The following is a 25,044-nucleotide window of genomic DNA, read 5'->3' as shown; positions in this document are numbered from 1 at the left end:
AAAAGCCTTTTACTCTCAAGATGAGTATTAATAATAAAGGGTCGTGTCATGCTTCTTAAGATCGTAGATTATTTTTTTCTTAGCAGAAATCGGAAAACACATACCTGTGGAGACAAGAGGATTCACAATTCATGTGGAGCGGTGATTGATTGACCTGATTCTTCCTCTCAGACTGAAGATTAAAAATATCACTTAGCCTTGAGTGTAAATTCCCATAGCCAATCAGTGAGCAGGATAAAATAACAAAAGGAAATATTTTACTTATTTACTCTTACTGGAGAGCTTACCTGAGTAAAATAAGAATCCTTATACAACCAAGTGACCAACAGTCCAATACCTCTCAAAACAAGGATTGCAGAAGATCATATCTCTGGGTGTTGATTCTTCACTTTGGTTTGCGGAAGCACGTCCTCTGCCAATTCAACTACAATCATAGAGATATTGGAAATAGCAGGGGGGGGGGGGGGGAGGAGGTTCTCTAGATCATAGGTAAATTTAAAGCTGACCTAATTGGCCATCATAAAATGCTGGCATTTGCAGTGTGGCATATCACTTCTTAAGGGAAGATCAAAATCTTATGAAAGCTGTTTTACTTAATAGAGAGGTAGTCAAATAGCTGTAGGGAAATGTGAAAGAACCTGGCCCCTGGTGCTCAACTGGATCCTCAGTTCTTACTCTGGTAGGGTGCAGCTTTTGGCAGGTTTCTTGAGACGGATTGTTTAGTGTGCAGTAACTAGTTTTGGCGAGTTCTTTAGAAAATGTAAAAGCTTTATATGAAATTTCTACTTTAGCCAAGAACTTGATGGCTACAATAGGATGATTAGAAAGTGTAAGGAAAGCCTGATGGTGTAGTAGGAATTTTCAAATGCTACTCAATCCATCCATCAAACAGCTGACTGGCCATTAAGGGGCAGAAAAATCATTGAGAATCATGTTGATGAATTGTTGGACCTTTTTATTCTACCCTAAGAAAAAAAATTTGGACTTTTTTTGAGGTTGATATGGTGGTGTACGTTTGGAGCATAGTTGTCAAGGCGACTAGGCAACCCAAGGCATTGGAGGGGCATCTAGGCGGCAAGGTGTCTGCCTAAGTGTTGCCTAGGCGTGCAATATGTGACTATATATAATATAACAATGATAACTTTATATAGGGGAAAAGAACACTACCTGGTTGCGTGGCCCGCGTGGCTCCTGCGCCTAGACACAGAATTGTGTGAAAGTACCGCGCTGCCCCCACGGAAAGGTGGAAATCCCACCCAGGGCGATGCTTGCGCGCGCTCTCCTATTGGCCAGTGCATGCGTGCAGGCTCTAGAGACCCAGGCAGCGATCCCTTGCCCTTTTATATAATTATACTAATATGCAACACAGAATCCATATCAATACAATATGATATAACTATGCTGGTAATGACCTAATATGAGAAAATCAACATATAATAAACAAAATAAAGGATATAATATTAACATATTCATTTTAAAACAAAGCAATAAACATAAATAAATGTAAACTCGTGTAGCGTCAACAAGGCGTGTTATCGTCTTGGACCCAAGAAAGAGCCTGGACGCTACCACCTAGGCGATGCCTTGACAACTATGGTTTGGAGAGAAGCAAAGAAAGCTATTAAATTAGTTGTATCTTATTCTAGTTCCAGTGATAATATAAGTCCTAGGTGCTTGAACCAATTGTATGATGGTTTACCAAGTTTAAAGGTGATTTTATGACTGATTTCTGTGTTCGTACAGTACAGGTCAGATATGGGAATTTTCTACAGTTCAATTGAACCTGCAACTTTTGTTTCCTACGAGGGTTACAAGTTAGTCATAATCTCCAAAGTTCAAATTAATACAGAATGTTGGATTTTCAGCAATTGTTCCACTTTTTGGTAGAAAAGAAAATAAAGGATAGCACTAAAACCAAGAAAGAAGATACAAACACCCAAAATGTCAGATAGTCTTAGTACTCCTAACTGTCACAGGTAACCTTTGAGGTGGATCAATATAGGTTCTATCCTTTTTAACAATACATACCTTAATAAAAGACTTCATTACTGATTTGATGTCTAGCAAAACAATAAATACATCCCATGGCCACTGATATGAGCTTTGAGTCACCCAGTTAACCAGCTACTCACAATCAATCCAAATGTCGATATTGTCGACTCCTATAGACCTTGTTTTTTGCAACCCCATGTGCATTCCCCGTGCCTCCTGTGCATTCCCTGCATACCCAAAATCCATACAAGCAGCAATAATATTTTAACTGCAAAATATAATTGATCCCCAACCAGCCCTGTTTGTATCCTTAATAAAAATGCCATCACAAACAACTGTAGTACCAGAGTGTGTAAGCTCAAGGTAATTGGTGAAAAGTTTTTATCCATATGCTGATTGAAATTTGAAATCCACCATAAGTACGGATGAACACATGGTGAAAAGTTTTTAGCCTTATGCTGATGGAAAGTAGAAAGATGAAAGGTTTTGGTCTGATTTCCATAACCATATGGAGCAATTGTTCCATTGGTGCTCCATAATGTTGCAGATTAGTTTTACCTTTTTGACAGCAACTTGGTTGATCTTCATGATCTGATAAATTTTGTGAATGGTGAGCGGAAGTATTGGATGGATAGCTCCACTGGTTGGGTGTAGGAAGTTTACATGAAGGCAGCATCGGTCCATCCTCCATTGACAGCCACAGTGGTTTGTAACTCAGGATTCTGATGGATTTTGTTTGGAAGTTAGGGGAAGTTACATTCAATGCCTCCAGAGATGAAACCTACACTTGGGAATCTGAGCAGGAATCCAGTTCAGAAAGGAGTTAGGCTTACAGTTTTATTTCTGAGACGATTCAATGGGGGCTCTCGACCGTACCTATTCATCCAAGAAATAAAAGAGAGAAGTTCTCAAGGACCTGTATTTGGTCTGGTCTTGGAGTATATACCTATATTACATGATTGCATGGTTCTGTTTAGAACAAAAAATATTCCTTTTGAAGGGAAAAAGAGACAGACAGAAAGGAACTAGTAATTCTGCAAGATTGGGTTGGGACCCAAACTTCTCAAGACGGGCAAAAAGAGAACTCACAACACAAGAAAAATTGTATGTATTTGATTTCTTAGTGAATCTACAATTACCATTGAAAACCAGAAGATAGATTGGTGGTTTGGCCACTCCAGCCTTCAGCATGTTTAAAAAAGAATGCTCTCTACAAGATTTGACATAAGAATACCATCAAACCCCAAACAGTGATGCTGTAATGTTGAAAAGAGAACCCAAGAACAAAATCACGCAAAATGCCACAAAACGAGATATCATCTTCTTATCTTTCTGTTTCTTACTCATAAGCTTTCTCCCAATCATCCACTACTTCAGACAACTCAGCATCATTAAGCACTCCAGGCTGCACTGTGGAACTTGAACCTGACGTGTTTGTTTCCAGTCCTGAAGTGGAAGAACTTGCCACCCAATGGTTACCTGTATCATCAGTTCCAACAGAAGAGGTAGCAGCAGAATTAGAAAATGCATCTGAGTCAAGAATGCCCCATCTGTTCCTTGAAGGAGCAAATGGAGCTTCCTTCCCTTTCCATGCAGACACAAGCACATCAGCTGAGGCACCAGGCGACTCTCTGCCACCCCAAGAGTCATCCCTCCAACTGGATTCCTGTACAACAGACTTTTTCCATGGATTACCCTTATGGGTTGTAACTACACTCCCCTCCTTTGCAGCCCCAGTTCCCCATGCATTGAGACCAGAAGATGTAGGACCACCATTCTGAAGAACTACAGCAGCACCATGATACACCGAACCATGATCTAACCGCCTCAGAGCAGTTGCTGCTCGGGCAGGATCACTAAATACTGCTAAAGCATTCTTGTCATTCAACCAGACCAGTTCACACTCTCCACCAAACCTCAGGACTAAAGCGCTTATATCTGCATCCCTTGGCAAATCCAAAAAAGCCACAACTAGTCGTGGATCCATGTCGACCAATGGATCAAAAACTGGCTGAGACATAGCAACAGTCACAGCACCCTTGGCACCAAGAATTCGAGATGGAGCTTTAGACTTGGGGGTGACATGAACCACAAGGAACCGCTTTGGCTCCCACCCAGCTGCATGAATTGCAAGCTTCCATCTCACTGCAATTTGCCTCACAGCATCTCTCTTCTCCTTAACCATTGGACAGAAAACATGAACCCTGAGACTACTCGAGGTGCCTCCTCTACTCTTTCCAATCACCAGAAACCTGAATCTCTCCTCAATAGATAAGACCCATTTTGGATCTCGCCTATATAGATCAGCAAGCACATCAGAAACTGTAGAATTCTCACCAAAATGAAGGGCATCCAAGTTTGGCGGAGTAATATCAAAAGCATCCGCAAGAACTCGTCTGCGCTCCAATTTCGTGCACTCCTCATCACAGGCGAGCTTTCTCTGTCCAAGCGGGACCTTCTTGCCGGTTGCTTCTACAGGATGAAGTGGAACCGGCAATTTGTGAATAACAGATGCTTCGAAAACAGTATCGACATGACCACTGCCTCCGGCATCACAAGGGACTGTGGCAGTAATCCGACCGCAGGAACATGTGATTGTCACAGGGAAATCACATCTCAGATCAGGACAAGGTGATGATGGATGACAAGTAGCAGTACATGTGTGCCTACAATCTCTCCTAGGAGAACTACATATTTGCCCACAAGAAACCTTCACACCAGAACCAGACCCAGACTCAGACCCACTGTTAGAATCACAAGGTGGAGGATGACAAGTCCTTCCACAAGCATGCATACCACACTGTCGTGTCTTGCCACAGAGCTGATTACATCGAATGTCCCTCGTACCACAAGGTATGTTCCTGAGAACGACATGCTCACCAATGCATTCCTTCGCCACCGGAATTGAACAAGGTGGGCAATCACCAAAATGGCAACTGTGAGATGGTGGATGGCCACAGGGCTGGGGAACTGAACATGGGTGTTGACAAGAAGGAGGAGGGGTACCACAAGGCTGAGGAGGGGGTATTGAAGTTTTCCCACAAGCACAGGCCAGGTCAGTGAAGATGGTTTCAAGGCAAGGTGGGCAATGGCCGCTGTGGCACAGTGACCCACAAGAATGCTGCCCACATCTGAGCTTCTTCCCACATACCATCGAACACAAATGAGGGTCCCAATGGCCCAAAACTTGGTTGCTGGAACCAGAGAGAGGGCAACACCTCTCACTGCACCTGTGCCTCCCACAGCTCTTTTTTCTCCCGCAAGGTTTATCACAGACAAACTTATCCATCTCGTCCACTGTTCTGTAACACTCAACAGTCCGAGAAGAAGAACCACAACGGCATTTCTGGTTGGCCGGAACCAAACAAGTAGGACAGTCCCTAGCATGGCACGACTCCTTACATTGGTGAATCCCACAAGGAAGAAGCTTACCACAAGCCTGCGAGCAGGTCGGAATTGTATCCAAGCAACTCCGTCTTTCATTCTGTATCCTCGTTTTGCCACAGTAGCAGGTCTTAATCCTCCAAGGCGTCAACTCGCAATCCCCACATGGACCAGGATGGCAATCCTCGCCACAGAAATGATTTCCACAAGCAAGCTCCTTGCCACAAGTGGAGTTACACGAGAAAACACCATCCATCTGTCTCACATTCCCTTTAACAACCATCTCTCCACAGAGAAGGATCTCTACCTTCTTCTTGCAGAAACACGACGCTTTGATCATAGCCCCACAAGGGTCACATGGTCCCAGGTGGCAAATTCGCTCACACCTGTGACGCCCACATTCCAGAATCTTCTTACAGGGCTGCCCACAAGTAAACAAGGACTTCCGATCAGAGCATCTCGTCGTAATCGTCTTCTTCCCACAAGGGCACCTGCGAGGGGGAGCAAATGCTTTACAAGGAGGACATGGACCCGGGTGACACTGCAAGACACAGACATGGGGGCACCGATCATCGTCATTGCTATCGCCACCGCCAGCAACCTCCCTATCCAATGGCTTCCCACATGGCTCTCCACAAGAATGCGGTGTCAGATACAAATCAGTAGGAGGGTCTGGTCTCTTCCCACAGAAGCAAAGATATTGAATTTCCTTCGCCGTGAGCAGCTGCACAGACTGGCAACCAGGGCAGCGCCAATTCCCTCTCTGATTCTTTTCCACAGACAAGTCAACAGAAGTCGGTGCCCTAGCCCATTTCTTTATACAATTGAGATGGAAAATGGAGTAACAGCTCGAGCACGACCAGATTGGGGCAGACCTCCCCACCATATCATAACAAATCATGCATTCAACCGCTCTTTTTGCTAGCTTATCTTGAATTTCTTGCACAAGTTGCGGGACATCGAATACCATCGGCTCTAGAATCTCCGGGTCGTTCTTCGGATGCGCAGGCGGCGCCGTGTATCTTCGCCGAGCGAAGCCTCCTCTATGCCGATTCGAAGGAGGGGCGGAACTGTAATTCGAGTCTCCACCATTTCCGTTGGGATTTGAATTGAAGCTCGAAGGTGGATTCACAACAGTGGCAATGGATCCTCTAGGAACCCACTCTTGACGGGCAGTACGAGCAGGAACCCGAGGTCCCTCCCTTCGGTCACTGCGCTGTTGGTAGCTCATTGTCTGAAGGATTCGAAACAACTGAACCCTAAATGAAATGAATCAAAGCCCAATCGAATAGAGTTGAATCGCAAAAGGGGTAAAGGGTGGTTGAAACTGAAACCCTAGCTTTGATTCCTATTTCAGAATTAGAAAGAACAGGCGAAGGCACCAGAGGAAGAGAAAGACTGAGAAGATGAATCAAAGAGAGAGAGATGATTACGGGCAGAGCATGTTACCAAAAAAAAAGATTACGGGCAGAGCAAACATTCAGAGAATCGTACATCACGATAATCGTAATTAGACCGGCAGATATCCCATGACACGTGTGTTCATCTTATAGAACGAATTCTTGATTCCAAATCGGTGTAACGGTACAGATCAAGGGTACAATGGTTAAAAAAGAAAGAAAACTAGGGGCAAAATTGTTCGATCCCATATCGAGACGTCGATCCATTTCCAATCTTGTATCGTATGCCTGTAAGTCATCCACATGGAATCCAGATAATGAGTGGATTCCATGTGTATTGTTGCAGTGTAGCAGAATAGTTCTTGTACGGAAACCTGATCCAGGCTCACACTGGGGGTTCCAAAAACATGAGGTCGGATACTAAAAAAGAAGAAGGGCGTATCCAATGCACGAGGCTCCCGTCACTGTGGGGTCTTAGAAGATAGGGGTGTCAATTTCAGGCTTGGCCGAGCCCACCCTTTTAAAGTTAAGATCGGCCCAGCTCGACACGTTTAGTAATCGAACGGTCCCGATGTGGGGTCCTAGCCCGTCGGGTGCTCGACTAGACCGATCGATTCCAGGCCCGATCTAGACCGCCTGGTTACAACACGACCCTTTAACTTATAAACTTCCCCTCCCCTTACCTCCTAATTTTCCTTTTTTTTGTTTGTTTCTTTGTTGATCTTTGACATTTATTGGCTAGATAGTGCTTCTATTCGGTGTTGTGCTGCTATTTTAGACTTTTAGTGGGAATAAATTTTATTTGACTTTGAGTTGAGGGATATCATGACTGCCCAATGATATGATGGTTTGAAATTAAAATTTTGGTTGCATGTCAATTAGTAAGCCCACACCGTTTAGAGTTAAATGGCTCACTAGCCCGTTTTGGATCCGATTTAGGTCGGTTCAGCCCGAATAAGGTTGCCCCGATTAAAGACCAAACACCAACCAACCGAAATGAAACCGTATCATGTCCGCCCAAGGCAAGCCTGAATGCCTAAACGATCGGACATGATGCAGCCTGTAAAATTGGTGAGGCCCGACTAGCCCCGACCGGTTGACACCTCTATTGGAAGGTCATACTGTAGGCAACCTTGGCCCTTGGGTACTAAAAAGGAAAGTGGCATAAATACGTACATAAATAAATAAAAAGATATTAAACTTTAATATTATGTCAGAAAATTTGGCATAAAAAAATCACGTGGTAATACTATTCTATTTGAAATATGAGGGCATAAATACCGCCATTAAATCGATATGCAATAGATGTATATATCATTTTTTTTTTTGTAAAGATGTATATATCATTCAACAAACACTTAGTATCTATATTCAATGGAAACTTAATGCTGAAGGATTATTTTGATTGCAAAAATTCATACATACGTATATTAAAGATCGTGATAGAAATATCAGATTTTAAGTTAAATTATCTAAACATTTATTAGAAGGCATAGAATTGATTACATTCTTGATAACAATGGACATAAATTGACTTCTACTTTATCCAAAAAAATAAATCACTTTTACTTCAAATATGGCTCTTTTTTTTTTCTTTTTTTTTTTTTTGGTAAATCTTTAAATATGGCTCATGAGTTTGCACAACACCTTCGTTAGATCTACATTATTTCCTACCTACTAGATCCATCGTTTGTTGAAAGTCTGTTCACTCCAATTGTCTAACGGTCATGTTGTTGCTTCGTCTGGGTTACTTAGTGATGATGAGATTAAGAGAGCTTATTGGATTTTTAAATGATGGTTCAAAATATTAGTTTTATTTTTTAATAGGTCTATTAGAGGGTGATGTTTTTTCCTAATAGCTACCTATATGACCAATATTTGTGACTATTGGAAGCCATGTTTAAATGGTTCAGATTTGTCTTGTTAAAAAAAAAAAAATGGTGTTTGGGCATGTCTTTTGGAGACAATCTTTAGTGGTCTTTTTCTCTCTTATATATATAGAGATGAAGTTTAATCAATTTCTCTAACAATTTTGAGTGAATCACAAATTCTATTTTCGTTTGATATTGGTTTCATTATTCCTAGTTTTGTTATATCTAATAGAACACATATTTGAAATATCCCAATATGAAACGATAAGCGACTGCAACGACTATTGAAGGAACTTGATGGTTGTTTTATCTTCAAAGTTGATTCGTAGAAACCTAGTTTGCACAATATGAGACATCTATAATCTTAAGGAGAGGGAATGATGGCACGACTCAGCTCCAACAATTTCTTAAGGCCCCGTTTGTTTGTCGATAAAAAAGGGTAAAAACTTGTGAGGGTGGATCTCACATGTTGTGAGTTGGGTTGACAAGGAAAAGAAATGAAATAATAGAATATGCACTTTGCAGTAAGGTGGGATTTAGTGGGAGAGAGAGGAAATGGACATGTAAGGGATTCCATGGGAAAGAAATGAAATAGGAAGAAGAGAGAGATAGATTCAAAAGTAACTTTTACATAAATAGTGCCAAAGTTCTACCAATTTTGATAGGGCTTTGAAATGAATGAGGTGGGAAAAAGAGGGGTGCTATCTCATCAGACAAGAATAAATGCATTTAATGAGCTTGTCTGGAAGTTTCCCGTCCCATGAATTCAAACACATACATCCTTGGTATTTTGTGAGTAAATAGTACACTTTTTCCACCCCTTTTTGTATATCCCACTTTTATCCGGCAAACAAACGGACCCTTAGTTTCTCCATGTGTTTTCAGATTTGTGATGTTGGATATGATTGTTGAGCTTGCGTCAACAACCACAATTTGATTACAGTTCAGATTAGTATTCTATTTCCCTTGTTAAATGTGTTAGCATATATGTTTTGAATGAACTATATACCTTGCTGAATATTATATTTCCCTTAATGCGTTAGCATTCTATTTACTTCTTTTAGTATTGGTGTATAAGGCCCTGGTTGTTAATGGTTTTCAACTTTTAAGCTTGTTTTTATCAATATTTATTGGATTTGATTAAGTGTTATATAGTTCATTTTGTGGGAGATTACTTTTATTCTCACACATTAGAAAATAATAATTTGATTTGTCTAATACCTAAGATACCAATTTCTATTAATGTAGAGGATTTTTGTCTAATTAGCAATGTCTCTCATAAAATAATTGCAAAAACCTTATCTAACCAACAATTTTTTTTTTTGTTAAATAGTTATATTTCACTATTTTGTTCTAGGTGGACAAATTACGAATAATATTTTAAAGTACAAAAAATTTTCTATTCTTTAGTATAGCAGAAGTGTAAGATTGATTATGTAGCTATTAAACTAGACATGTCTAAAGCTTTATGATCATCTTGAATGGAAGTTTATTATGGCTATTTTTGAGTTTTTAAGATTTAGCTTAGTCTAGAGTGATTTGGTAGTTACTTAGTATCCCCTGGCTTCCTATTCAATTAAGTTAGAGGATAGTTGTTTTGAGAATATTGAGGCTTTTAGGGGAATACGGCAAGGATGTCATTGAGTTCTTTTATATATATATCACTGCAATGGAGGTTCCATATTGATTTTTAGTAGTATATAGAGATTTGTGATTTCTCAGGCCTACATATTAACTAGGAGTGGATTGTATTTTAGTATGACTGTCCCATATGAGGAAAAGAGGAGGTTAAGTAGCATTTCAGGTATAAAGGAAATAGTCAAAGATTCAATGTATCTAGGTACTAATTTATTCCACCCTCATTCTAAGGTTTAGGACATAATAATTTTATTGACAGGGTATGAAAACGATTAGCCTCTTGGAAATCCCACTTGCTACCCTATGTTGGCCGTGCTGTGTTGATTTAGTTTTTGTCTTCCATCCCTTCTTATCTTATGTCATGTTTTCTTTTCCGCAAGCTTGACTCTATTAGTTCTTCGTTTTTCTTTTTTTTTGGGAATGGAGATAAAGATGTTAAAAGGAAATTGAGTCTTATGTGGTTATGCCTAGGGGTACTCTGTGCTCCCTAAGAGTATGGGGGCCTTGGTCTGAGTCTGAGAGATGCTTCTACTCATAATAAAGACCTTTTGATTAAGCTTGGGTGGAGGTTGTTAATGATAATCATACCATATGGGTAGCTGTCCTGAGGACTAAGTATTTTAATAATAAATCTTTTTTTGATCAAAGTATGATGTCAAAGAGGGGCTCTTGGACATGGAATAATATTGTTGGCATTTTTCCACATCTTAAAAATTTCTATGTATTCGTATTGGTGACAGTGAGAATACTTGTATTCGGGGTGATCCATGGATACATCGTTGCATAATTTTTGTGTTCTTATAGCAACTAATAGTCACTCAGAAGGCAACCATCATCATCAAGTTGCAAACTTCATCAATCCGTGGCTGGTAGAATTGTGGAAGCTTCATCAAATCCTTTTTTGGAAGATGCTTGGAGAACAACTCCAGCAATCTTGTCTTTTGGCCCGTGTTTCAGAAGACGACCATTAACATCAAGTTGCAAGCTCCATCAATCCATGGCTGGCAGAGTTGTGGAAGCTTCATCAAATCCGTTTCTTGGGAGATTATGCGATTTGATCGTAGAATAGTTGTAGTGTAAATACCAAGTTGTAAACCTCATCAATGTCGGGTTTCATAAGTTGTACCGACTCCAATAGGATACAGACTGCAAGTAAGCAACTTTGATTTTCAATCTTCTTCCTTCGCTTCGTCCATCGTAATTTTCTTTCACTCAAAAGACCTTAGAGCTACTCAGGCACGGAAAGATCCCATTTTCATACTGATTAGAAGTCATAACAGGCCATTTCCGGCCTCTTAGAACAGGTCTTTTCGCCAGTTAGAACAGGTCGTTTCGTCCTGGCTGAGCAGGCCGTTTCATCTTAGAACAAGCCGTTTAGTCATCTAGAACAAGCCATTTCGTCCTGGTCGAACGTTGGAACAGGTCGTTTCCAGTTCCGTTTGGGCCTGCGTCAAAGGCTCTGGCACTCCCGCGTTACCTCCACTACGTGCGTTGTGCCTCTATGTGTAAGTGTTGGATTTTCTACCAACACATTTTTGGCACGTCCGGTGGGACTTCAGAAAGCGAAATCGCGATGGTTCAAGGAAGAAGAAAGCATGCCGACAATGCAGATGCTCAACAAGGGGCAAATTTTGCAAATCATGCATCACAGGTGCTCAATAAGGGGCAAATCCCTTTGTAAACGACCATTGAGAAGCCGTAATTCACCGGATATTGGTCAATATTGACCAAACCAGGGGGCACGGTTTATTTACTAGTCTTGTCGTTGGTGTTTTGAATGGCCAACAGTTTATTCTTCGGCCATTACTCGACACCAAGCAAGGGGCAAAGGGCGGCAGACAATTGCCGTAAAGCCACTCTCTTCTTGAAGAGAGTGGGCTGTGTGTCAACTTAAAAAAAAAGAGAAAAAAAAAGAAAGAAGAGAAAGAAGTCTGAAATATACTCGGAGCAAAATGCTTATTTGTTCGGTGAAGAAGGGTCTTTGGCAATGAAGAAATTAAAGTCGTCATTCTTTACGGCTAAATTTTTGCAGTAACAAGGTGCCATGCTCGACCACGGCTATCATACATGGTGGAGTACGAGACACAGTGAGGCCAACTTCTTACATGTTGTTTCTGTTCCAATAAGTGGTGTTACCAGCTTGATTTCTTGCCGAATTCATCTTTGTCATTGGATGTGTTCAAGGGGCAAGTGCGTGTGCATGAGGTACGTGAGAGATTGTCGGAATTGCCCAACGACTACTTAGTAGTTTTGGTGGTTGACATGATCATGGAAGTGGCCCTGCCACGTGCCAGTTTTTTTTTCGTTAACCGCTTCGATGGGGATATGGCTGAGTCGCATAATTTTTGAAAAAACCCGTTATTATTTTGGGCGTTTTTCTAATTAGAGTTTTCTCTTGCGGGGATCATCAGTGCTTGTTACCGTGTTTCAGTATCTCTCTGAGTTTATTTTCGTGTTATGTTCCTTCTTTCCTCTCTCATCTCCCCATTATCTTTCTCTCTCTTTCTGTAATTCCCTCCACATGCCACCCATGATTCCCCTCTCTCCTAAAACTCCCTCTTCCCTAAAATCTCTCCCAACTTTCTTTCGTTTCATCTCCCCATTATCTCTTTCTCTAATTCCCTCCACATGCCACCCATGACCCCCCTCTCTCCTAAAACTCCCTCTTCCCTAAAATCTCTCCCAACTTTCTTACGTTTCTCTCTCCCATCTCTCTCCCTAAATTATCTCCCTCTAATTCCCTCCACATGCTACCCTCAACTTCCATAACACTCTCCTATTTATTTGCTTCTCAACAGTCGCCATTCCTCTGCCACAAACAAAGAAAAAGTTGCTGAATGAGTAGATGGTTATCCGTTAATTGCCTATCGATGCCGGTTGCCTCAAAATCGGTGAACTTCACAGTAGTTTCAAATGCAGATGATTCATGGGTATAACTGAAATCTCCATGGTGGCGGCTTGAAAACGAACTCTTTTAATGAAGCGAAGAGAGATATCAAGAGAGTTCTCGAGGAAGCTAAAGAGAGTGCAAAGAAAATCTAGAAGAAGTAGAAGTGGCAGCAGCAGTGGCGAAACTCGTGATCCTTTCACGCTTGTTACTAGCCGACGGCACTCACCTTCGCTTATTGTCTTTGCCGTTGAAAAGGGTAGAGAGGCTTATGGACATGCGAGCAAGCGGGAGCAGCGGCTCATCGGGTCTACCACAATCGTTCTCTACCTACAAAGGACGATCTACGAGAATCATGTCTCTTGGGGTTACTAGAGCGGTGGCCTTCTCCAATAGCCACTTCTTTCTCGTTCCTGATGCATATGCCAAGGAGCCATTTGATTTAGAGGGAGTCGTGGAAATGAACCCCATAATTCAAAGAGAAATCAAGTGGTCTTATTTTAAGTGGAGCATTTGTTTATTAAATGGAGCATTAAAGAGGGCAGATTTGGTGGATTGCATTCATTGGTGCAGCATAAATTGAAAACATGCACCACTCATGATGTTGTTCTCTAGGCTGAATGGTTTTTCAAATTTAGAATTACCCCTTCTGGATCGACCTCATGGTGGTAGTAGTGGCGCACCCGAGGGGCTTAGTAAGGTCTTGATAGAGGAATTCTCTTGTGTAGTGCTGCTTGTTGCTCTTAGCTCGAGCGTTCCAGTAGATCCACCATTTTCTCAATTTGAAAGGCACCCCCGCACTACACTGCTTTAATGGCTTCAGAAGTGAACCTGAGAACCCATTATGGGACAGCTCTCAGACCGAACATTTTTCAGTCAAAAAGATTGAGAACCTCATTGAGGATAACTCCACCCCTCACATGGGCACGGCCCTGGCCTCCCTAACCGAACATGGCCAGTTGGATGTGAAACGTCTATAGGGTAGGATCGGTTTCTCAGTATAAATCGGGATGATGGTGATAGTACGTGAATGAATGAATGGTGATGTTGTTCCAATCGATCTTAAGCCAGAATCAGCGAAAGGGGACCGAGCGAGTAGGGTCAGTGGCACCGAATTTCGATCAACAAACCGAACTTAAGGCTATAAAGGCGTATCCACAATCCCACTCGAACTCGTGTGGCCTCGTTCAAATGGGATTGTGAGGGGCATTGTTGGTTCCCACTTGTAGCCAAGGGTAGACCAGGAAACATGGCCACGTGGCTGAAACGTGAGAGGGGAGGCTGAGATAAATTGCATAGGTAGTTGGTTATTGGAAAGGGGCCCACCACACTAGGAAGCAATCTGAAAAGTAGGAGATGCAATAGCGGGAATTACTTCACGAAGGGGTCTATATGCAAAATCAGGGACACGTGGCGCTAGAACAAGGGGATTGCAGATACATGGGTGCGGCGGTTATGGCAACTACCAAATGGGAGCCTTTATGGGATCCATCTATAAAAGGTAGAAGTCTCCATTGAAGGAGGGACACACAATCAACAACACAACACTCTATTATCTTTATTCCTTTTTTATCTTTCAAGATGTAGTCTTTCATCTTTCCCTGTAATTTTTGCTGGAGTTGGTTTCCAGCCACCAATGCCTCATTGGCTTGTGTTTCAAGGGGTATTCATGTAGGTCTTGCTTGGAGAATAACTCCAGCAACCATGTCTTTTGACCCGTGTTTCAGAAGGCAACCATCATCATCAAGTTACAAACTTCATCAGTCCGTGGCTGACAGAATTGTGGAAGCTTCATCAAATTCATTTTTGGAAGATGTTTGGAGAACAACTCCAGCAATCTTATCTTTTGGCCCGTGTTTCAGAAGACGACCATTAACATCAAGTTGCAAGCTCCATCAATCCATGGCTGGCAGAGTTGTGGAAGCTTCATCAAATCCGTTTCTTGGGAGATTATGCGATTTGATCGTAGAATAGTTGTAGTGTAAATACCAAGTTGTAAACCTCATCAATGTCGGGTTTCATAAGTTGTACCGACTCCAATAGGATACAGACTGCAAGTAAGCAACTTTGATTTTCAATCTTCTTCCTTCGCTTCGTCCATCGTAATTTTCTTTCACCCAAAAGACCTTAGAGCTACTCAGGCACGGAAAGATCCCATTTTCGTATTGATTAGAAGTCATAACAGGCCATTTCCGGCCTCTTAGAACAGGTCTTTTCGCCAGTTAGAACAGGTCGTTTCGTCCTGGTTGAAAATTAAAACAGGCCGTTTCGTCCTGGTCGAAAGTTGGAACAAGCCGTTTCCAGTTCTGTTTGGGCCTGCGTCAAAGGCTCTGGCACGCCCGCGTTACCTCCACCACGTGCATTGTGCCCCTGTGTGTAAGTGTTGGATTTTCCACCAATACCTTGTAGTCCTCCAAGCCCTCAGCGAATTCTCAATAAGTTCATCCGCGACAGTAGATCAGGAAAAACCATTCCCTCTACATTACAATTAAACATGAACTCATCTACTTGATGGGAAACAGATTTACCATCCAATCATCTCCAAATCCAAAAACTAAGCAATTTTGGACTTCTTGATGCAACCAAAAGATGGAACAGACTCATCATCGTTCTTCCCTTGGAAAGTTTTGTAGTCTTTAATTCAATTATTGATGGCTCCTTCGAAAGGAATCCATAAAGTAGTGGCTTTGAGGAGCTAAATGATCCAGCCCTACCTGGAAATGACCCAAACACCCCTATTTTGGCTGGGCTGGATCCTCCAGCTCCCGCCACGGCTGGAGGAGAGCCAAATTGGGAAATTTTATTCATGAATGAAAATCACAAACATCAGTGGGTTGAGTAGTGCCACATGTCACTCTTCTTAAAATTGTAGTCGGTCCCTGTGGTGCAATACGGGTTCTTGTAAATAATTCTACAATATGAAACAACCCCTTAGGCATTATAGTTGTTGTTCTCACTTACTGGGCTACGTTGTTCTCAATTAACAAGAGGAATGAAACTCAAAAAAACTTTCAAAACAATAAAGAAAACGGCAAACAAATAGAGTACATGAATGAAATAAAGGGTCCAAAAGATGTGTTCTCGGAGAGAGAAGACACAAGAAATTAGTTGTTGTCGATGTCCAATGCAATATGGATGACGTACAACAAAACATCTCCGACGTTAACAACGCACCAGACAATGTTCATCTAACATCAGTAGAACTTCATTACACATCAAACAGAATTTCAAGTATGTCGGAATGTTCCTGATAAACACCAATGTAGAACATGCTTTGGCCAATATTTGATCACAATAACCAACGTCGGAAAAAAAAAAAAAAAAAAAAATCCGACGTTGGAAAAACCTTATTGACATCGATAAAGGAAATATGGATATAAGTCCGGTCGCTAGCAAAAAAGGGATCACACACATCAAGGCATAGCCTTGTTTGCCAAGCCATGTGACACCACACCATGACCCCACCCGGCCCAGCCCAGCTCAACGCATGTATGTGAAAACAAACGCCAAACCCCCCCGAAGATAAGAGAGCATACTAAAATTTTCTTTCATGGAACCCTATCCTTGTAGTTCCCATTATACTCTATTCTCTTCCGTAACTAATGTGAAACTAAAGATGTCCCACTACTTTGCTTCATTAAAAATGATATCGGGCGTATAGGGTGTGGATATTGAATTTTGTCACTCCAATATATCCCCTCACTTGATGCTAGTGACTTGCACCCAAAATAGCTCTCATGGATTTTTTTTAGAAAATGACCATTTTGCCTCTAATCTACTTTAATGCTCAAACACTATCGAAATGGACTGAAAAATATATGGACACTATACCTTCATGATATTTAAGCATGTCCTAAAATTTGGTGCAAATCTGACAATGTTTAGCCACCCTTTCATTAAACCCTAATTTTGCAGGTCCCGCCTACTTTGGAATAGATCTGACTGTGTCGTCTCTAGCAAAATATTTGTTGGATATTTCATCATTGATTATAAAATTTTAAAATTCTTTCATTTGATATGTGGATCATCGAAATCTGATTGTCAGATCTCCCAGAATCACTCTCGAAAGTCTACTAGAAAGGGTATCGCACTGCAGGTCCTCTCGCTTCGGGTACAGTCTGACTATATTCCCCCCAAAATATGTGGTGGATCTTTACATCATTATAATTAGACTCAAAATTCTTTTCGAATATGTGGAACACCAAAATCTGACGGTTGGATCTCCCGGAATCAATCCCCAAACATCGTGAAAAATGTAATCAAACATAGGCCCATGGGAGGCCATTTTAAGCCCATATAGGGCTGCCATGTCGCAGCCCCTCCTTCCAAGGTTGGGCAGCACCGCCCGACCTTGGCCATAGGCTTTAGAGCGTCCAATGAAGGATCTGGTTTCTTGACCTTTTTACAATAAATAGGGCCTTAGCCCAGGTTCAAAATGACAAATTTCCTTTCGATATTCAAGTTCTGAGCTCCGTGCTCTCTTTGGCTTAGTCCTTCGATAATCTCTTGGAAAATGGGAAAACCTTGGAGAAGGCCTAAAATGCAAGGGAATCCTGCAAAAACAAAATCCAACGAGAGCCAAAATTCTGCAAAGGAGTCCGAAAAACGGAAAAATCTTCAAGACACCATTGAAACCGGAATTTCGCAAGGATCACAATAATGTATATCAGAATTCTGAAGTTCTGACTTGAAAATGGAATCATATGGAAGATAAACAATGTTATGAGAACTGTGAAGATTAAGAAAGCAAAGCCAATGGCATAAAGACAAACAAAGCTGATAGCAGCGACAATGAATCAGAAAGCAACAATAAAAGTGAGTGTCGTGTACAGAATTTTGATTTTCTTCCAGATTATATGGTCCCAACGCCTATTTTCAAACAAAGTACTTCAGTAGGTGAAACGAAAGATCTCATAGCAAATTGACACCATAAGTAAGTGATCTATTGGAGCTCATGTTTTGGACCATAGAAGAGCTTTTTAGGAGTAAAGTTTATCATTGTAGTTATTACAGAAGGATTCACTAGAATTAGAAAAGGAAACCATATTCAAATTCAACATAGGATACAATTTGAGATCAGAAATTCAATGCAAAATATTCTGAAGAATCACAAAAGGGATCAGATTTAGTTGGTTGAAAAATAATTTGATTTCTTTGAGTCCAGAGAAAGTAAAGGGATATAGCCATAATACCAAAAAGGAAAAAAATTAGATCCAACTGAGATAAAGATCCAGATTCAAAGAACAAAAGGAACAGATTTAGCAAAGAAGCACTCCGCAAAAATTCATTTCTCAACCCCAAGAACTCTGCATCCCATATTCTTTTACAATACTACCCTTCCTTCATCTTCAACATTGGTCAAGGGTAGTTTAGGGATTTAAATTTATTTAACTGGCTGACATCATCACTTAACAACATAAAACTAACGGTAAGGATTAATTTGTCATATTGGGGTCTAAACCAGGGGGTGATTTGAGTTTTTTCAAAAATTAAGGGGTGATTTGAGTTTCGTTTGAAAACCAAGGGGTGACATGTAATTTATCAAAAAGAAATTGAGTCTTATGCCTAGGGGAGTAGGGGTACTGTGTGCTCCCCTTAAGAGTATGGGGACCTTGGTCTAAGGGATGCTTCTACTCATAATAAAGATCTTTTGATTAAGCTTGGGTGGAAGTTGTTAACCGACAATCATAGTATATGGGTAGCTATCCTGAGGGCTAAGTCTTTTAATAATAAATCTTGGTTTGATCGAAATATGATGTCAAAGAGGGGCTCTTGGACATGGAATAATATTGTTGGCATCCTTCCACATCTTAAAATTTTCTATTTATTCGTTAGGGGTGTCAATACCCAACCCGATCCGATGAAACCGGCCCGAACCAGCCCGAACGAGCCCAGACCACACCGGACCGAACTCTTAATGGTTCGGTTCGGTTTGTGGATCTAGAGAGGCAAACGGTTTGGTTTGGTTTGGGCTAGCCCGACGGTGCACCGGTAGCCCGAACCGTTAGGCCCGAACCCAAACCGAACCGACCTAACCCGATAAATGAGTAAATCAGTAAATGCCTAATGCCCCATTGCCCCCTAAATGTGTTGTGATAGTTTCTCACTTTATCTCATATCCTTTGTTAGTGATTACCCAACCAATTGTATCCATAGGCCATAGGACATAGGATACAAAGATGCATTGTATTTGAAATATTTTATGTACTTAAAAGAGAAAGAGAAGAAAAATTAGTACTAACCGGACCTTACTAGTTATATAAAACCGATACCAAACCGAATCCAAACCTATATCAACCCGTTATCATAAACCGAAACAGACACGAAACCAAACCGCACCAAAATCGAACATTTCTTAATGGTTTGGTTTCGGTTTCTATAAAAGTCACACCGAAACCGAAAGCCCGAACCGAAACTGGCCCGAACCGGCCCGTTGACACCCCTATTATTCGTATTGGTGATAGTGAGAATACTTGTATTTGGGGTGATCCATGGATACATCATTGCATAATTTTTGTGTTCTTGTAGCAACTAATAGACACCCTATGAATAAAAAGGTCAGTGATATTGTAAAACGAAGCTAGAATATAAGCTTGATTTCTAGTTCTTATATTGCTCATGCCGTTATGAAGATCCATCTTTCTACCATACCATCCTCTTGTCAATGTTAGTTTTTTATCTAAATCTGATTCTTTGACCACTAAAATTGATGTTGTTTCTCTTAGGAGTGTTTTTAGACCCCACTCTTCTAGCTCTAGGGCTCCTATTAGGGGGTGGAAATTCATGTGAAAACTAAAATATCCATCCAAATTTCTTGGCTTTCCTTTGGAGATTTTGGCATAAGGGCCTCCCTTTTAGAGATCGTATGTCCAAATAGTTTAACATGGAGGATCATTGTGTCATTTGTAACCGCATTAGTGAGACCTTATGACATTCATTTTCTTTTGTGAATTCTCTAAAAGAATTTGGGCTATAGGGCCTCTTGGGTTGAGGATTGAGACTATGTCCAGTGCTTCCTTAGGCTACGTTTGGTAAATGTCTGAACGACGTTCAAAACCGTTTTTCCGTACTTTGAGAACAAAAAAACATGAATTTATGTTTGGTTTGACGGTTCGTTTTTCTGGTCTTTTAGAATAGACCGGAGGAATCTTTCATGTAAAGAACAAGAACGAAAAGTTGTCGCGATCAATCGTCAAAACCCGTGAGCACTGCGGTTAGAAGGCAAGCTTGCGATAGATCTGGGGAAGAGAAGTAGCAGGCGAAAAAGGTAAACCAGGTCGATCTCATCTCTCTCTCTCTCTCTCTCTCTCTCTCTCTATCCCTCTCTCTCTTGCTTCCTCTCTCTGTCTCTCTACCGCTCACTCTCTCTGTCTCGCTCTCTCTCACTCTCTCTGTCTCTCTCTCTCTCGGTCGTTGTTGGGATGAAGATCTGACTAGATCTGAATTTTTTTTCTCCCATGTGTCTCAGGAATTGGAGCAACATCCCTAAAATTTGAAGGTTTCTGCCGAGCTCCGCACAACCCTCTGCTACATCAGCTTTCCTCTCTAGCACGACCCCTCTGCAACTGAACTTGACAACAACGAAGGTGACTCTCTCTCTCTCTCTCTCTCTCTCTCAAGTAGAATCTCTAAACCCTGAGATTTCAGGGAGTTTTGGGTTTCTTCCACGGAAAAGAAAAAGAAATCCAAAACCTGCGATCTTTCTTTTTTTTCTCTCTGGAAAAGAAAAAGAAATCCCTAAAAGAAACTCCCTTGCGTTCTTTCTTTATTTCTATCTGAAAACCGCTACCTGAAATTTTCCAAAAAAACTCTATTGAAACTGGAAAATCCATAACCCAAGAAAAGAAACGAAGAAGAAAACCCTGCCAAACTTTCTGATTCTATCTCTCTTTCTCTCTACATAAAAAATAGAAGATCGCAAGGTTGCAGGGGAACCCTAAAAACCCAAGAAATACCATACGATTCCTTGCAATGTCATATGATTTCTTGCAATTATTTTCCTAACTTGAACTTATGGGATTTGATTTTGCAGGAAAAACTAGAGAGAAAGTTGGATCAGCAGTGAACCAAGTTTAGTTCATACCTGCAATCTCCAAAAAGTGAGTCGATTTTGGTGTTTACCTTTGTGCATTTTTTTCTTATCTTCTTTCATGTTGCTTGGTTTCCATTCGACCTTCATAGTTAAAATAATATCTATTGATTTCTGGTCTTAAGCCTGAGGTTAATCTTTCATATATTACAAGTTCAAACAACTGCTCTGTTACTTGAAATATTCAGTTGCAGGCCTATTGCACCAACTAGAGTTACAGGAAACATAATATTTTTAGGTTTGAAAAAGTCGCCAGGGCGGGACTATACTGTTGTTGAAGTCCCTGTCTAGTTTACTTAATCTTTGAGAAGTTACAGCTCTTGTTTCAGCCTTCTAGTTCACCATCAGTTATCCTTTTTAATTTCTGAAAGTGTTTGGTAAATCCAGAATAATCCAATTTCTGGAAACTACATTAAATTTATGGAATCTGTTAAACTTCTCAGTCTTCCTCATTCCACCCAATTGATCCAGGTTACTACTGTGGTTTCAGAACTTCATTGTGATTCTAAATTCCATCAACAGTTAGATTCAATGATCTTTGTTCAGTGTTGTGATAAAGTCATGCAGTTGTATAATCCCTTATTTTGACACAACTGTGGTGCATCTCTGTCATTTGTTACATGCATATAAGAGCTTCATCGAATTGGATTCAGTTTTGTGTTTATTGTCTTCTGTATATCATCTTTGTGTTTATAAATCGCTAACTGTAGTGTTGAGCAAACATAATAGCAATACCATTTTAATGCTTGCCACTGGATGAGTAATGTTATCAATATCCCAGGACTGTATAATCTAATAATAGTCCGACGTATTATTTGTGGCACTGCTATGCAAATTTTTTGGTGATTGGGAGTTTAGGTATGTGGTTTTGCTTGTAAGGGATGTCAATAAACCTCTGGTCTAGTGTGTTTTTTTTTTCACTGAGTTAATAAACTGCCCAGAATGGATGAGGTTTGGTGTACCACTCTCAAGCCATGGCTGCAAGGATGCCTGAATTTAGGAGGGGAAGGGTTGGTGTACCACTGTGGGTATAATGACAGCATAGCTTGAGGTTCCCTTCCTCCTATTTATCTTTCCCATTTCCATTGGTCTTCATTGAGATTGAGGCAGTACAAAGTTCAGTCATGAATTACAGACCTGTTGTGTGATATTTGGCGGGTGGGAAAAGTGTGTTAAAGGTGGAAATGAGTTTACTTGCTGTTGTTTTTCCTTGATTGTATTGCTTCAATAGGGAGAAATACCCTTTTGTCTCCACTGATTGAATACTACTTGATGGGTCTTTAGCTCAAATTGGTAGAGCACTTGGAACATGAGCATGGTCCAAGAGGATGGTGGTTCGAATCCACCAAGGCCCTCTTTATTCAACTGTTCATAGCATAGTCAATTATGCCACTAATCCACACAAGAACCCAATTTTAATGACATCTTTGAAATTTGACATATTTTTATACTTACTTTGGTTATGTTAATGAGATATTTTAATTTTATGCTAAGGTTGGTAAGCGAAAAAGATTTTACAAGTCTTTTTTTGGTATAATTGACAAAGAAATGGCATTATTGTCATTAATATCAAATAGGGAAGAATATGTTTTACCAAATACCATTTTCGTTCTGAACGGCGTTCTTGAGACCGTTACCAAACGGTCATTCTCGATCTCAGAACGCCGTTCCAGACCAGAAACACCAAAAAACGTTTCTAGTCAAGAACGGACGTTCTTTGTTCAGACATTTATCAAACGTAGCTTTAATTTATTCTTATTCTAAACCCAAACTGTTATATCTTCCCTTCCCACCCACCTTTCCTTCTAAAAAAAGAAAAAAATACTTTAGTACGAGACATGCATCTTCATGATGAAAATTTGTTGTTAGAAACCCCACATGTTTTTGTGAGTTTTATAAGTGAATACAATATTTCTATTTACGAGCTCTCACCAATATGAATAAATACCTATTTACCAAAAAAAATATTTCTATAATTTTACTCGTTTTTTTTTTATATTTTTATGAGATATAATTATACTCGTTAACAAAGAAAAGAAGTGTATCCACCATACAAGTATTTATGGCTTTAATTACTTGACAAACAATCAGCCGGAGGCAGCAAAGCCAGCGAAGAAAGCCGGAGTAGAGGGTTAAAAGTTGCATTTAGTTTAGGATGGATAATATTCATATTTGGAATACTTCATAGGATTTACAGGACAAGATTCTAGTATTCTCTCACAAATTGCTTATTTTACTCAAAATAGTAATATTTTGTAAGGATGGGGACAATATGATTTGCTCTTTTTTAAATATGTTAGCGTTAAAGGCAGTGAGAACTAGTCATCTGTTTCTGTATCTGGAGCTTTGGGCAATTTAATTTCCATCCAATTTACGTTTGAACATGACCCTGATCAGACTTTTTCCTTTCAAATTATATTATATGGTCCCCCACCTTCTTTGAGCATTTAGTATGCAAAAAACTCTTGACATACGCGTTCTATTGAGGGGCCCATATTGAAAGATGGAAAAGGAAAGATACCATGGCGAATTAGCAAATAACACCATACGCGTTCTATTGGGGCCCATGTTTTGGGGCCTATGTTTTGAAAGATGGAAAAGGAAAGATACCATGGCGAATTAGCAAATAACACCATACGCGTTCTATTGGGGCCCATGTTTTGGGGCCTATGTTTTGAAAGATGGAAAAGGAAAGATACCATGGCGAATTAGCAAATAACACCATACGCGTTCTATTGGGGCCCATGTTTTGAACCAAAAGTAATAATTTTTTAGGAGAAAGGTGGCTATTTTAGAGTCCATGAAGGGGAATTTTCAGATCCTCATTGAGTTTTTGCTAGTTTCTGATATGTTTATGAAACTTTTCTTTCATGTTATATGATTAAGGGAAAAAAATCTCTACTTATGTGACATGGTCTCTACACTCTCTCACAAGGCACTGTAAGATGATGCCTCTGTCCCCTGGGTAGATACCCAGGCGTGCTCACCCATTGGTTCAGACGCTTGTGTAGAGACCATGCGACCAAGTAGAGATCTCTTGCCTATCGATTAATTACATGACTTCCTAAATAATTAACTGAAAAGCCAGCTCTTTCATAGGCCCTTACTCCTTATGAATGCAAAAGAGAGAACTTGATCCAGGAATCCCTCTCAATCTATCAATGGAATTGCGGTCCGACCCAAGGGAATTTAATTAAAACGGTCAGCTCGAGACTCAGCCCTTAAACTAGATCGATGGCAGTTCCGGTTTCGATTAGTCCTTAAAAAAACATATTTGCATTCCACACACTTGATTAGAGCAATTTTTATATGCTCATCCGCTAATTCCCTTGTAAGTTGTAACACCTTGTAGAAGTGTAATGTTACTTTAGATACAGAAAGGATAAAAAATTCATCCTCCAGTGTGTCGTGCTTTGAACTCAGGATAAAATACAATTATAGATGGAAGTATTGGTATTTCTAATCAATCACATGAATAGATCCCATATGGATTGAGGAACACAATGAAGAAATAAACATAAACAACATACCTTTTTTTATCTGATAGCTGTAGTTGATCCACAAGCTCTAAAAACCTTCTCCAAACTCTTCCATAGTCTTTCTCTTGGAACTCCCGTGAACAGAAAAATTAATAATAATCCAGTGACGACTGTGGGGACCTTGGGTTGAATATATATATAATATTCACTTAATCCTAACACACTCCCATAATATGTTAGGATAGAAATACCTTTGACTTAAAACCTAAAGTGGATATCTTTTATTATTATGGATCCAATAATT

At 40.4% G+C, this 25,044-nt stretch overlaps 1 protein-coding gene and 1 long non-coding RNA gene across 2 annotated transcripts; both read right to left on the bottom strand.

Moving 5' to 3' along the window:
• Positions 1-3,071: 3,071 nt before the first annotated feature.
• LOC122655976 (NF-X1-type zinc finger protein NFXL1-like) lies at positions 3,072-6,633 on the bottom strand. The gene has a single exon (XM_043850381.1). It carries the CDS (start codon positions 6,605-6,607, stop codon positions 3,332-3,334), a length of 3,276 nt encoding a protein of 1,091 aa, XP_043706316.1. The 5' UTR covers positions 6,608-6,633; the 3' UTR covers positions 3,072-3,331.
• A 9-nt stretch (positions 6,634-6,642) lies between these two features.
• Positions 6,643-24,705, bottom strand: LOC122655980. The gene is made up of 3 exons (XR_006332028.1): positions 24,695-24,705; positions 23,028-23,032; positions 6,643-6,724 (listed from the first exon to the last, which is right to left on the bottom strand). It is a non-coding gene; the product is annotated as an uncharacterized LOC122655980 (long non-coding RNA).
• Between the last annotated feature and the right edge of the window lie 339 nt (positions 24,706-25,044).

The sequence above is a fragment of the Telopea speciosissima genome, chromosome 3 (assembly GCF_018873765.1).
Source record: "Telopea speciosissima isolate NSW1024214 ecotype Mountain lineage chromosome 3, Tspe_v1, whole genome shotgun sequence".
In the NCBI taxonomy this organism is placed as follows: domain Eukaryota; kingdom Viridiplantae; phylum Streptophyta; class Magnoliopsida; order Proteales; family Proteaceae; genus Telopea; species Telopea speciosissima.
The sequence above is the reverse complement of the archived record's forward strand: the minus strand, read 5'-3'. Positions and strand labels throughout refer to the sequence as shown.